This window comes from Pseudorasbora parva, chromosome 6 (genome assembly GCF_024679245.1).
Source record: "Pseudorasbora parva isolate DD20220531a chromosome 6, ASM2467924v1, whole genome shotgun sequence".
Taxonomy (NCBI): domain Eukaryota; kingdom Metazoa; phylum Chordata; class Actinopteri; order Cypriniformes; family Gobionidae; genus Pseudorasbora; species Pseudorasbora parva.
In genome coordinates, this window is record NC_090177.1 from 20467923 (window position 1) to 20481195 (window position 13273).

General features: G+C 35.9%; 1 protein-coding gene across 1 annotated transcript; it reads right to left on the bottom strand.

Moving 5' to 3' along the window:
• Nucleotides 1-1334: 1334 nt before the first annotated feature.
• zgc:158263 (ceramide kinase family protein) lies at nucleotides 1335-12909 on the bottom strand. Its single transcript, XM_067446095.1, has 13 exons — nucleotides 12510-12909; nucleotides 11008-11103; nucleotides 10775-10915; nucleotides 10546-10674; nucleotides 9427-9490; nucleotides 8032-8177; nucleotides 7806-7880; nucleotides 7213-7365; nucleotides 5993-6098; nucleotides 4273-4376; nucleotides 3527-3723; nucleotides 3112-3449; nucleotides 1335-2046 (listed from the first exon to the last, which is right to left on the bottom strand). Exons 1-13 carry the CDS (start codon nucleotides 12634-12636, stop codon nucleotides 1989-1991), a joined length of 1734 nt encoding a protein of 577 aa, XP_067302196.1. The 5' UTR covers nucleotides 12637-12909; the 3' UTR covers nucleotides 1335-1988.
• Nucleotides 12910-13273: the final 364 nt, after the last annotated feature.

Below are 13273 nucleotides of genomic sequence, written 5' to 3' on the forward strand. Positions count from 1 at the left end.
CTGGAATTCCTTCTTAAGGCAAAAAGGCAATATATGAGAAATACAAAGCTATAGGACAGCTGCAATGCTTATTTGTAAAAAATAAATAAAAGAATGGGTCAAATCTCCCATAAACTGCTCCCACACGACAACAGAGCAATGTGACCAAACCATCTGCACGTAATGAACATGTGCAGATGTTTTGATCACATATTGCTCTTTTGTCGTGTGGGAGCAGTTTATGGGAGATTTGAAAGAAGATGGTTATGCTTTTCTGCTTTTTGGATGTCTTTTCACAGAAATGATTAATTTCAGTTTGAATTTTAACCATTGTATTCATCTTGATGTTTCTGGGTATTTAACTCCTAGATCTGGCTTTACTGGTGCAACCAGAAAAGGCCCTGATGCTGAAAAGATGACCAAGAGGAGTGGAATGTCCTTCAGACCTGATTATTTACTGCTTAAGGTAAAACTAACATTGCAGCACAGATACAATCTCAACAAAGACCATATAGTGCTAACAGAAGTTTGGTTGATTCTCAATCTCCTTCTCCACCAGGCAGATCCCTTACACTTAAGATGGGTCATTATTAAGTAACCAGGTTTACTGGGTTTAAATCTCATCTCAAGGTTATTGTGAATAACCTGTAGGTGATCAATGTTTAATCAGCTGTAAACAGTAGATCTTTTCTCCCCGTCAACCTCTCCTTTATCGGTCGATAGAAGCAGATATTTGATGAGTGTTTTGGTATTCTGAACTCACTAGTTAACTCATTGCAGTTCATTTCTAGTTAAGTTATTGCTAATAGATTGATAAAATATAACCGTTGATAAAATTAAATTCCAAGATCTTAAATGCCATTTTTTGTCTTAAACGTGAAGGCATTTGAATTCAAAATATGCACTACTGTCTGCATCAGTATGACTTTTTAAAATAAAAAAATTAATATTTATATTTACCAAGGATGTTTTCAAAAATGACATTATTATTTTTTATTTCAAATAAATGCTGTTCTTTTGGGGTTTATTTATAACATTATTCATTTTGATACAAATCACAAAGGGATAAATAATTTACCCTTTTCCAAGAGAATACCTGATGTATTTTAATTTCTTGAACACTTAAAAAACTAATATAACAGTGTAGGCATGTTAAAGTGCATTGTAATGCATTCATGTGGTCTAGCTATTTATAAATACATTTAATTTGACTACATTATCTTAGTATAGTTACAACTTAAGTCAGTATTTGTTATCCCACCTTTTATGCAAGCAAGCATTATTATATTGTAACCACATATCTTATGATAATAAAATGAAGTTTTGAAAGAGATCTCTAAGAACATTACAGACGATTGTTTTGTATAAATTCATGACATTTTATTAAGACAAACATAAACTAGTGATTTTGAACGTTAAACCCATCGACCTCCTGTACATTCACATTCCAGTCGAGATGTGAGAATGCTGTCTGGAATGGGTCCACTCCCTTAAAACGTGTCAATCCCTCACGGTGACTGTCACTCCCATGTAGAAGCCAAAAATGTAGTGCCTTCTCTGAAAGGACAAACCTATTGTCTCACACATGGTGCTGGAGTTACAAAAGGGCAAATTCTCTATTAAATAATCCTGACACAAAATGTAATGTTGTTAATGTGGGTTTGCACTAAATTATTGCATAAATACTTTTTTTGCTCTGCAAAAAAACAAACTATAAAATCAGTGAAATGAACAATATTATGACAGATCTGAAACTGATCCATCACCTACACGTGAATCATTATTCTTGAGATTTCCAGGAACATCTGAAATATCTCGCTAACAAATGAGAAATGAGTCTGAATGACATCACTGCTCCGCTGTACGTCTAATACATTCACATTTTAAGACTCAGTACATCCTCTCACCTATCATACATATTTACATTTTATCTCCTCTACATAAAAGTCCTCAGAAAGAGTGTATGCGTTATGTTGACCACATCTCTCTCTTAGCTCTTACAGGTTTCATTAAATAGCTGAATCCTCGATTCCCCTGGCAAAGAGACGCACCAGCTGGCCATGAACTCTGTGGAAAGAGAGTCATATTGGGAATCATTCAAATGAGAAGATGCAAGGTTTTTGGTTTGAAACTCCTAATCTTTCACTTGACATCATTAACTGTTATTTGCTTTCATCATTGGAGACATTGCACACACTGCTCTGATCAAAATTTTGGGGTAAGTAATATGTTTCGTTGGTTTTGAAAGAAGTCTCTTTTGATCAAAAATACAGTAAAAACTTGTCTGGCTATCACCAGACCAAGCTCAATTTAAGATTGAACACTGGTCTAGGGAGTCTGCTCTGTATTTTCTACAGCACAAGAGGTGTGATGAACTGGCATTATTCAAATAACTCTGTACGCAATTGGATAGTCCTTCAACCAATCAGACCACAAGAGGCGTGATCAACGGGCAACAACCCATCCTTTCTTTATCTGTCATCGTGTTAAACCTGCCAATAGCGCGCCAGATGGATAAGCCAGTCTGTGATTGGTTCCCGCAAAAGTGTAACAGATGCAGTAGACATGAAGGCACAGGTTTCCAGACTGAGTTGCCGGGAGAAATCAAATCGCCGGCAGAACAGGCTGGGTTTACCCAGTCTAAGTAAAAACATTTATGTTATAAAATAAAATTCTTACAATACATTTCTATTTTAATATATTTATTGCTGTGATGGCAAAGCTGAATTTTCAGCATCATTGCTCCTGTCTTCAGCGTCACAAGATCCTTCTGAAATCAGTCTAATATGATGATTTGCTGCTCAAGAAATATTTCTTATTTTTATCAATGTTGAAAAAGGTTGTGCTGCTACATATTTTTGTGCATACCGTGATTCACTATTTTCAGGATTCTTTAAAGCATTTATTTGGAATGGATTTTTTTGGTAACAATATAAATGTCTTTAATATCACTTGATATCAATATAATAATATGAATTGAATGCATCTTTGCTGAATAATAGTATTAATTTCTTTTTTTTAAAAAAATCCAAAAGACCCACACTTTTAAAAAGGTTAATGTATGGGATTAAGTTTTGAAATTCCTTTGAGTAACTGGATTCAAATGCCTTGCGTATTCACACAAAAGCGTACCTGCATGAGATCTTGGTGTGAGGTAGAATTTCTCCATCACAGTTCCACACTGATACCGAGCGAGGTTTAGTACAGCAAGGCCCACATACAAAGCCTTGTCTCTTTAATCTACTTGTCTCACTTCCTCTCTCCTTCCACGCTGCCAGATGCTGCTGTGAGTGACCAGCGATGTTAGCGCTGCACAGTTTCTCAGGATCCTCCAGTACTTTCTCAGCAGAGGTCTGAATTTCTCCTTCATCCACTTCTTCATACACTTCCTCCTCTTCTTCTTCTTCTCCAGGGGGTAGAGAAAACCGAACAGCCTTGACACGATGAACTTCAACGAAGGGCAGGTCAAACTGAAATGATAGTTACTTCAAAGATGGATTCAGCATTTAGCTTAGAGTGTATTTACTTGAACGTCAGTTGGTTTTACCTGATCCTGCTTGTTTGTGTGCCTGTGAAGGTATGTGAGAAAGCCAACAGGGTTTGTTTCTCGGACCATGATGAGGTCTGCCGTCCCATCGGCCAGGTGAGCAGACGGCGAAAGACCCTTTGGGCTCCGTGGACATGAGCTTGACATACAGGTGAGAGAGATGCACTTAAACCTGCCTTCAATAGTCACCCATTCACCTGAGATACAAACAGTGATAAAAGATTAAAGATCAGACCTCAACATCATTTAATCATCTAGATCACAAGTGCATGTGTCTCTGTTTTTGTGTATGTGTATATGTATGTATGTATGTATGTGTATGTATGAATGTATATGTGTGTGTGGGTGTGTGTGTGTATGTATATATGTGTGTGTATATACATATATATATACATATGTATATGTATGTATATACATATGTGTGTGTGTGTGTGTGTGTGTGTGTGTATTTATTACATGCATATTTCATTTTATCTAAACTGTTTTTTGCACTTCTGGTTGGATGCTAACTACATTTCATTGGCTCTGTACTTGTACTCTGCTCAATGACAATAAAGTTGAATCTGAATCTGATAATGGATGGTAGGTCTACCAATGCACACTTTGGTACTAACATGACAACGGTTAAATAGAGACGTACTACATATGAACCCCGTAGAGACACACAGCATAGTGTGATCCCAGTAATAAGGTCTCTAATGAGATGACAGACAATCATTTTACAAACAGGCTGCAGATGGTCTTACCCTCTAACTCACTGCTGTGCTGGCTCACATTAGTGCTATAGAGGGAACTGGAGCTGTCAAAGTGGGGGAACAGCCTCTCTTTGCTCTCTGAACACACACGGCACCTGCACATACACACAAACATGCTTTTAAAACATTTCTGGGATCCAAAGCTGCCTCCAAAGTTAGCAAAAAAAGCGTAATGCTACAGTACGCAGGGAAGGAGACCAGAAGCTATTTATTAAATGTACATCAATGGAGGAGAGGCTTCACATTGCCCAATGATTTTGTGGGAGGACGGCCGATCATGTAATGACAGCCTAATCTTTAACATATTTACTATTAAATATTTGTTTTGGATTGATTCATAATCAGTTTACAGTACTTCTCATTCATTTCTATGGTATCCTCAAATGGTGATTGACTGTTGCACAACTCTGACAGATGTTAAAATGATGTCAAGGCTGTAATGTGATTGGTTATCAAGGCACATGTTATCCAAGTTGGCTATTATGCTTTCTACAATGGTAGAGCTACGAACCAAGATGGTGTATAATATCTAGTAAAATGTATCCTCGAGCACTGCTGTTCTCAATGGGAGTTTAATTTAGTACTTACTTAAATGATCTAAGGATTTTGCTTTAAGAAAGCAACCATACATTGGTTTTATTTTCTTAAAATAATTTATTATTTATTAGTTTTATTATTTTAAAGATTACTGTCCTTGTTTTATACATAACTCCATAATCATTTATAATCATTAGTCATTTATATAGTTGATTTATTATAATTTGTTCATTTTATAATTATTATTAATTTATGTCATTTTATGCTTTTATATTTTATTTTATATTACTATTTCCTTGCTCTTGCAATGCTTGCTATTGTTTTTTAAATCTTACGATTGTGTGTTTTTAAGGGATGTTTGTCTTTACGGGTGGTGAGATAAGAGAATGTCTCCATTTCAAGGTTTTTATAAGGTCACAGGATAAGGTTGTGAAGCAGTAATTTTCCATAGTTTTTCCATAGTAGTTGGTATAATAACACTTGCTGGAATTATACTGGTCAGACAAAGTGTAACATCCAGACAAGTCTGAGCATTGAAACATAACATACACAATAAGACTTTTCAATAATCGCTGCTCTTTTTATTATCATCACTTCGTCTCCTGCTTCTACTCTTCTTTGGCTTTCTCAGTCACACTCTCAGGCTGATAGAAAGCTTAATTTGAGCTTAGTGTCTATGGCATAACACATATGTGGTACTTTTAAATTTGGTTTGAAATAACCCTGAATATTCTTTTAATTTATCACTCTGTTTTTCCTTTGAGACTAACTTACTAGCAATTCACCAGCTACTCTTCCTCCATTAGAGATCCTACTGCTTGTGCGGTCATGGTAACAGCCCTAAGGAAGGACCTCGAATTCAGAAAAAACATTCAAGCTAATTGTGTTATTTTAATGATGTAACTGCTAATAAGACTTTATTCCTGAAAGATGAGGCTACACTAATCAGAACACTAAGGACCCAACCGAATCTACGCTTGGATCCACACAACACATCCACACATACAAACTCTACCAAGTAGTGTAGCTATATGAGTCATGTGGGATTTCTTTCTGTACCTGCAGAGATTTTGTTATTCACCCTGCTGCTAAAAATGTTCCTTAAGTCAATATTGTCAAATTAAATCCTTCTAATGTGTCATCTTCAGGTAAAACAGCGAAGACAAATATTTACCCATAGAGGCAGCGAGTTTTGTCCCGTGGGCTGGAGATATGGGCATCAGCAGGGAGATACTGCACTAGTCCCGGATAGCTCCTGTTACACAGGTACACCATACAACCTTCAAGAAGAACAGACATGAAAATATGAGCAGGGATGGGATCCATCTGTTTCTCCTCTCACATTCCTGATTATTATTGACAGTATAACATTTAGAGAAGCATCTGGCATATCATACCCTAGAGATTTTACAAAACAATGTAACTTAAAAAAGGAATGTTATATCATTATAATAAGTTTTAAAAGAATATTTCACCCCAAAATACTCACACTCAGGCCATCATATGTCTCTATATGGCTTTCTTCTTTCAGCCGAACACAATCAGAGTCATATTAAATAATATCCTGGCTCTTCTCAGCTTTGTAATGGTGCTGAATAGTGTCAGAGTTTTTGAAGCTCCAAAAAGTGCATCCATCCATCCATCCATCCTAAAAGTAATCCATACGACTCCAGTGGATGCCTTCGACATATGATGTAGGCATAGCGTAACCTTATGTGTGAATTCACACTTCTCGGGAAAACCACGTAACTCGTTCATTAACGTGCATAAAATATGGTTATTTTTTTCTCACAAAAACCCATCGCTTTGCTTCACAAGGCATTTATTAATACACTGGAGTCTGTATGGATTACTTTTATGATGGATGGATGGATGGATGGATGCCCTTTTTGGAGCTTCAAAAACATTATTCAATTGCATAACAAAGCTGAGAAGAGCCAGGATATTATTTAAAGCTGCTGTCTGTAAAAAATTTTTTTATTATTATTATAGATTTATAAAAAATTATGTAATGAGAATGTGCAACATGAATCCATTATCCAAACCGAATTTGTGTCTTACCCTGAATTATTATGGTACGCTTATAATAAGTGTTTATATTGGTACTATTTCCTCCGGCTGCAATGTTTCTACGCAAGACACATGCAGTTAACGCAGACGCATTTACCGCTAGTAAGTTATGGACCGCAGCTTTAATATAACTCCGACTGTGTTCGGCTGAAAGAAAAAAGTCATATACATCTAAGATGACTTGAGGGTGAGTAAATTATAGGATAACTATTTCTTTAAGGCAAAAAAACAAAAAAACAACAACTAGAGAATGCGCAGTGTTGACCTATTAGTATTCTGTCTAAACTATATTTTTAAAGACACCCATACTCTTGGCACCCATACCTGAATAATCATATCTTAGAGGACCCATCCAGCGGTGTCTCTCGCTCTCTGCCAAAACATCGCCATAGAAACCATAGCCAACCATAGAGACAGAATAACGCACCAGTGTGTTTTGATAATGGACAGAACACACATCCAGAGGCTGAGAGTCTCCTAGTGATCGAAAAAAGGACAAATGTCCAGTTACGGCATTCATCATCATTCATATTTTATATTATTTATATTCTATTTATAATGTCTTACACAGGGGAAAATCTTTTTTTAGGATTAAAAAAAAGATCAAGAAATTAACAAAAATAAATGTATGAAAACTTAAATATGTTTAGACCTAATAATTCAAGGGTTGTCAACCTTCAGGCAGGTATGTATAGGCAACATTACCACCCGAGTGGCAAGACAAAGAGAAATATTGTTTTTATTTTCTTCCTCTATTAATATATTATACAATTTGCATATGTTTTTTAGGGTTGCTATCCCGTGGGTCTTTTCAATTGGGTCACACAGTGCCACCAGCAATCATGACAGCATTGCAGTGGTTTTACATTTTGGATGACTTTTGTTAAGGTTTATTGCTCTTAAAAAAGTCATATTACCAATGATGATGTGCAGTGCTGATGTCACAGGGTCATTTATGCCCACGGTAGCGAAACACACGCAATCTGTAGAGCCTGTGGAGAAGAGTATACACAGGGAAGTAAATTAACACTCCTCTCACTATCTTGAACATGCATCTGAATGACACATTAGGGCTATAAACAGATCACAATCGACGCCCTTTTCCACACACGTCAGTCATGGCACCAAGCAAACATCATTCACCTGCTGGAATTATGCCAATGTGGAGGTCACATGGCTGCAGCATTACAGTTGGGTCATGTTCTGAAACTCCCGCCTCCTGCTGGGTCCGTCCAATCACACCATGCAGCAGCTCGCTGAACATTCCGTCTCCACCCACACATATCACTCTGAACAGGGAAATCTTTATGACTGGAAATACGCAAGAACTTTTGATACATTTCCTAACACCTAAATTTAGAGTATTATGAACGGGCTTGGAATAGTGACACATATTTATAATAAAGGTTACAGATTCTGATATCCACTGCCGATATATATACACAAATACTAATTAAATTTGTAATTAATAATTATTCCCCTATAATATTATAATGATTTTTTCCAGTTATGATATGATTTAATCAAGAGAACCACTGATTGCTTTGTTTCTTCATAGATTTTTTCTAAAGTGTGTGTTTGGTCTCTGGCCTAGGGATGTGTGATGTGTCGCTAAACACTTGATAATTGTCGCGTGTGTGGATTTTGGAGGTATCACATCCTTAACATGCCAAAAGAGTGCAGTAACAGTGCTTACTCACTTAGCCCCGGCTTTCAGAGATGAAATATGGATTGGTCTTTCATTTTATGTTATATTTTATTCTTTTTATATTTACTTTTACTGAAACACTAAACAAATTATGGGGAATACTGTTTGTACCTTTCACTGAGAGAAAGCACATGTTATCAGTATGTTTTGGGAAACTTTCTGGTCAGAACTGGAGCTCAATTAACTTTAACCTTCGAGATACTGTATATCTGTGTATGTGCGCAGTATTCTGTATAACAGATCAGTGTTGAAGGTGCACAACGGGACAAGCTGGCACCTGCTCCAAGAAGGTCACTACGTGCCTAATTCCGGGGTGAAAGTGTCAACAAGTGATCTATGGACACGTCCATCTGATTAACTGACAATGTGTGAAATTTACTATGACTACCTATTTTCTCTTAGCCAATCAGAATCATTCAACCTGCAGCAATGACGTGGCTTGACCTTTAAAGGAGTATAACTGTTGAGAAATTGTATGTACGATTCTGGTAGAGAGGGAGCGCGGCTTACGAACACATTATGAGACTTGAAGATGGCTTCTGCTGATGAAACTGCAAACTAATCTTCAGTCATTTTTCTTTAATTAATTGCACTCCTGACTCTTGGTCTTGATTTTTCACAACTGGTCTTGGGTCATAAACTGTTGTCCCCTAATTATAAGATGACTTATTTAGGCAACACCTCTGCTTAAACAACAAAATACAGAGTAAAGGGCTCATGTGACATGAATTATTACAATGACACCATTGTTAGCAAACACTCTTGAATCTTTCATTTATTTTATTATTTATTATTATTTTAAAGGAAATGACCATTGAAGGATTACTTACCCATCAAACCCTGTTAAGTCTTTCTTCAGGATGTAGTCTCTGGCCTGATTTGCTCGTTCAGTCACTAAAAACAAGGAACCTTTTAATGTGAAACCTTAATTTTTTATGAAGTTTTCAGTACATAAACCAATTTTATTAGACAATTCATTAATAAACACTGCAACAACAACTTGTTTCTGACATTTTGTTTGCAACATTTCAGTATATCAGATGGATGAAATATATCACATGATACTTTAGAAATCACTCTAATATGCTGATTTGGTGCTCAAGAAACGTTTCTTATTATTATATCAGTGTTGAAAATAGTTGCTTAATATTTTTGTGGAAACTGACACATTTTTCATAATTCTTTGATAAATAGAAAACAGCAGCATTCATAATACCTGTCAAAAGTTTGTGAATGTTAAATTATTTTATGTTTTTGAAAGTCTTGCTCACCAAGGCTGCATTTATGTAATCAAAAATACTGTAAAAACACCAATATTGTGAAATATTACTACAACTTAAAATAATTGTTTTCTATTTTTGTCATTTAAATGTAATTTATTCCTATGATGACAGAGACAACTGGAGTAATGATGATTCAGCTTTGCCTTCACAAGAATAAATTACAATTTAAAATATATTCAAATAGAAAAGAGTTTCTCATTTAAAATAATATTTCACAATATTACTGTTTCGATTAAATAAACACAGCCATGGTGAGCATAAGACACTTCTTTCAAAAATGTTTAATATTGCCAGACTTTTGATAGGTACTATATATATGAAATAGTTTGTAACATTATAAATGTCTTTATGGTCACTTTTAATTAATTTTAATTAATTTGTCTCCTTGCTGAATAAAAGAATGAATTATTACTGACCCCAAAGTTTTGAACAGTAGTTTGAGTGTGTGTGTGTAGTAGGATATGCTATTTTGTCACACAATTCAATTTATCTGATTATTTAACTTTGCTACTTAATTCAGCCCTCTTCCCAAGTCTCGATAAAGATCTGCTGATGTCACTTGAGAACTGCACTACCTGACGTGCAGGCCGTATCAGAGACCAAATGGGGGGACACTTGATAACTGTTCAGTTATTGAACGGCACAGATAAAGTCTCAGTATCTCACCCACAACATGAGAGCTGATGCCAGCCAGCTCAAACAGAGGGGCCACTAGAGAGTGAAAGATCTGTTTCCCCCTCTTCTTTCCTCCAAAAGGATTAATGAAAACCAACAACCTGTGAGGACGCGAAGGGCCTGATAAAGGAGAGGTAGATTAAGGGAGAAATGTTAATGAGTCATTAGAGAATGATGAGTCTGAGTGAATGGTTAGGGTATTATTTTCAGCTGTACATACTGTGGGTTTTGAGTGTGATTCGGAGTTGAGTGATCCATTGATCCCGGACACCCCGGCTAGGACAGCAGAACTGGGTCCTGCCCAGACTCCATGACAGTCCATTTTGTCTGTTACCTCTGCTGTTGCGCTTCACATAGAATACTTATGTGATTATAAAAGGACAAAAACAAAGTTTAGTCTAACTTTGTTGTATTTGATCCATGTGCAAAAAAAAGTCACTTTCGGACACTTACATGTAAAATCAAGGTCAGTGTCTTCTACTTTTTTCTGGGTTTGGATCTCAACTCGACCCTCCTTCACCCCAATCACCTCTGACACTGGCACTGAAACTAAGGACGATAGAACGGTGCTCTTGCATAAGTGATGTACATGTGTCCGATGTGTCTCGTATTATCAAGAAAGATTTCACCATTCCTACATTCATGTTTGTTGTCAAGCTTGGGTGGTGCGGTTCAACTTGTTTTGCGGTCATCAGAACGCAGAAAAATTGCCAGTAAGAGGGACTTTTAAACAATATTTTAGCAATAGACGGATTATTTCATTTAATCCAATCCAACGAAATTATGTTAAACCAGCATCTATATTGTCATGCAAATAAATTTGCTCAAAGAGGACCATGGATATAAACTGGATAGAGCAAAGAGCATAAAGTCTATCTCTTGACAATAATTAATAGTAAAGTTACACCAGGCACCAAATCATTATATGGTGGTTAATTATCTACAAATAAGATTGACTTTAGCTCACTGATGTTTCAGGTGCACCAAGTATGTTTTTATTTACATTTCTTTAACTATTTAATAATAGCAAATTATTGTAATATTATTTTTTTGTTACTTATTAACAGTGTTGGGTAAGTTTCTCTAAACATTTTTACTTTAAATTTGTACTTAGGTTACAGTACAAATTACTCTCCAAAAAGTATTTAATTACTTATTACTTTCTAAATCATATAAACTTATCAAGAATAGATATGAAACAGCTCTCTTAATTCATTCAAATACATAAAAACTACATTAATTATTTCTAATGACTAACCAAAGTATTACAAATGTAGGAAGAATACCTAAAAACATACATTTCAAAGTTAGAGTTTACATTTTGTATTATATAACTGTTCTACACTATACACAGTATTTAGTTCAGTTACATGTGGGTAAAGGGAAAAGTAATTAAATTGCAGTAAATTGTTACACCGAACAATGCTTATTAAATACTGTTAACTAGGGCTCATATAGCCCATTTTATTCCCATTAACATCAGTCCATTACGTGCACAGCTTGTCATGTGATGTAAACATGGCTGCGCCCATGAGGGGGCGACCTTCTCCTTGTAGAATTTTTCAACATAATTATGACATTTCTCAAGTGGAATTTCTTTGCGTAAAAAATGTAGCCTATATTTTTAAGAAAAAAAGTCTGTTAATCGAATAACATTGACAATATGCATATTATGCGGTTACTTATAGGCTACAAATGACTTCAAGCTCCCTTATGTCATGTAATATCGTCATACTCCCTAAGAACACCCATAACGTGACACTGAGTAGGCTAGCCTACACATATGGCAATTAAAACATTGTTTAAAATATATAAATAGCCTATGTTTAAATGTGTTAATATATATTTTCAAAAAATAAAATAAAAATATTTCAATACTTTAAGCTATCTGCCTAAATTGCTTATATTGGGACTCAGCGCATTTAAAACGATAACAGCTAAATGTCGTAGCCTACTTTTTTTCTTCTCCCGGTTCCTCTTGTCGATCTCAGTCCAGCTGAAGTACCATCCGCTCAGGACAGCTCTGTACCGCTTATTACCGATCCACAGACTCGACTCCACTCTAACCGAATCTGTCTCCATCGCCTCTTTCGTAGTTTCATTTAGGCCTATCTATAAAACGTCATGCTCCCACAAGCAGTAGCATATTCAGCGGTATTTTTTATCCATGCAAGAATTTAGAAGTTGGTCCAAGATCCTAACATCTGAAGCGAGCAAATATAAGCATTATGCTTGGAAGCGGATGTATCCACGTGTAATTCACAAGTTTACGTAAGAACGGTAATATCCGATAAATGAAGCCGGCTTAGTTTTCGCTATCCCGTGCTTACCTTTTTGACTGTTCCTTACCTAGGTTTCGTATGAAACAACTTCACTTCCCTTTGAGTTCGCGCACCTGTAGGCTACTGGAAAAATTTGCATACACAGGTCTCATTGGACAATATGATTATGCAGAAGGTAACCGTAAAAGGTTGCCCGTTCAAACGTTTTCTTTTATGATTCATTTAAACTTTATAAATTAAAACATTTGATTAATTTCCTCTTGGGCTATTAATTATTTAGATTGCATGAACTGTAACATTGTTTAATGTAGGAAAAAAAACACTCTCCGTTCAGTGGTGGGCGGGGCTAGGGAAATTGTGTTGTAAAATAGGCCTACTCATTGTAAAATAGACATGTTATACAACATCCGTAGATAGATTATCAAAACACTGTGCAG

Excerpts from the sequence above, each read along its gene's own strand:
- zgc:158263 (XM_067446095.1), bottom strand. The coding sequence starts at position 12,636 with ATGGAGACAGATTCGGTTAGAGTGGAGTCGAGTCTGTGGATCGGTAAT. Across the intron at positions 10,916-11,007 it reads CACTGACCTTGATTTTACAT|TATTCTATGTGAAGCGCAAC; the intron begins GTAAGTGTCCGA and ends TAATCACATAAG. Across the intron at positions 6,099-7,212 it reads TCTAAGATATGATTATTCAG|GTTGTATGGTGTACCTGTGT; the intron begins GTATGGGTGCCA and ends TTCTTCTTGAAG.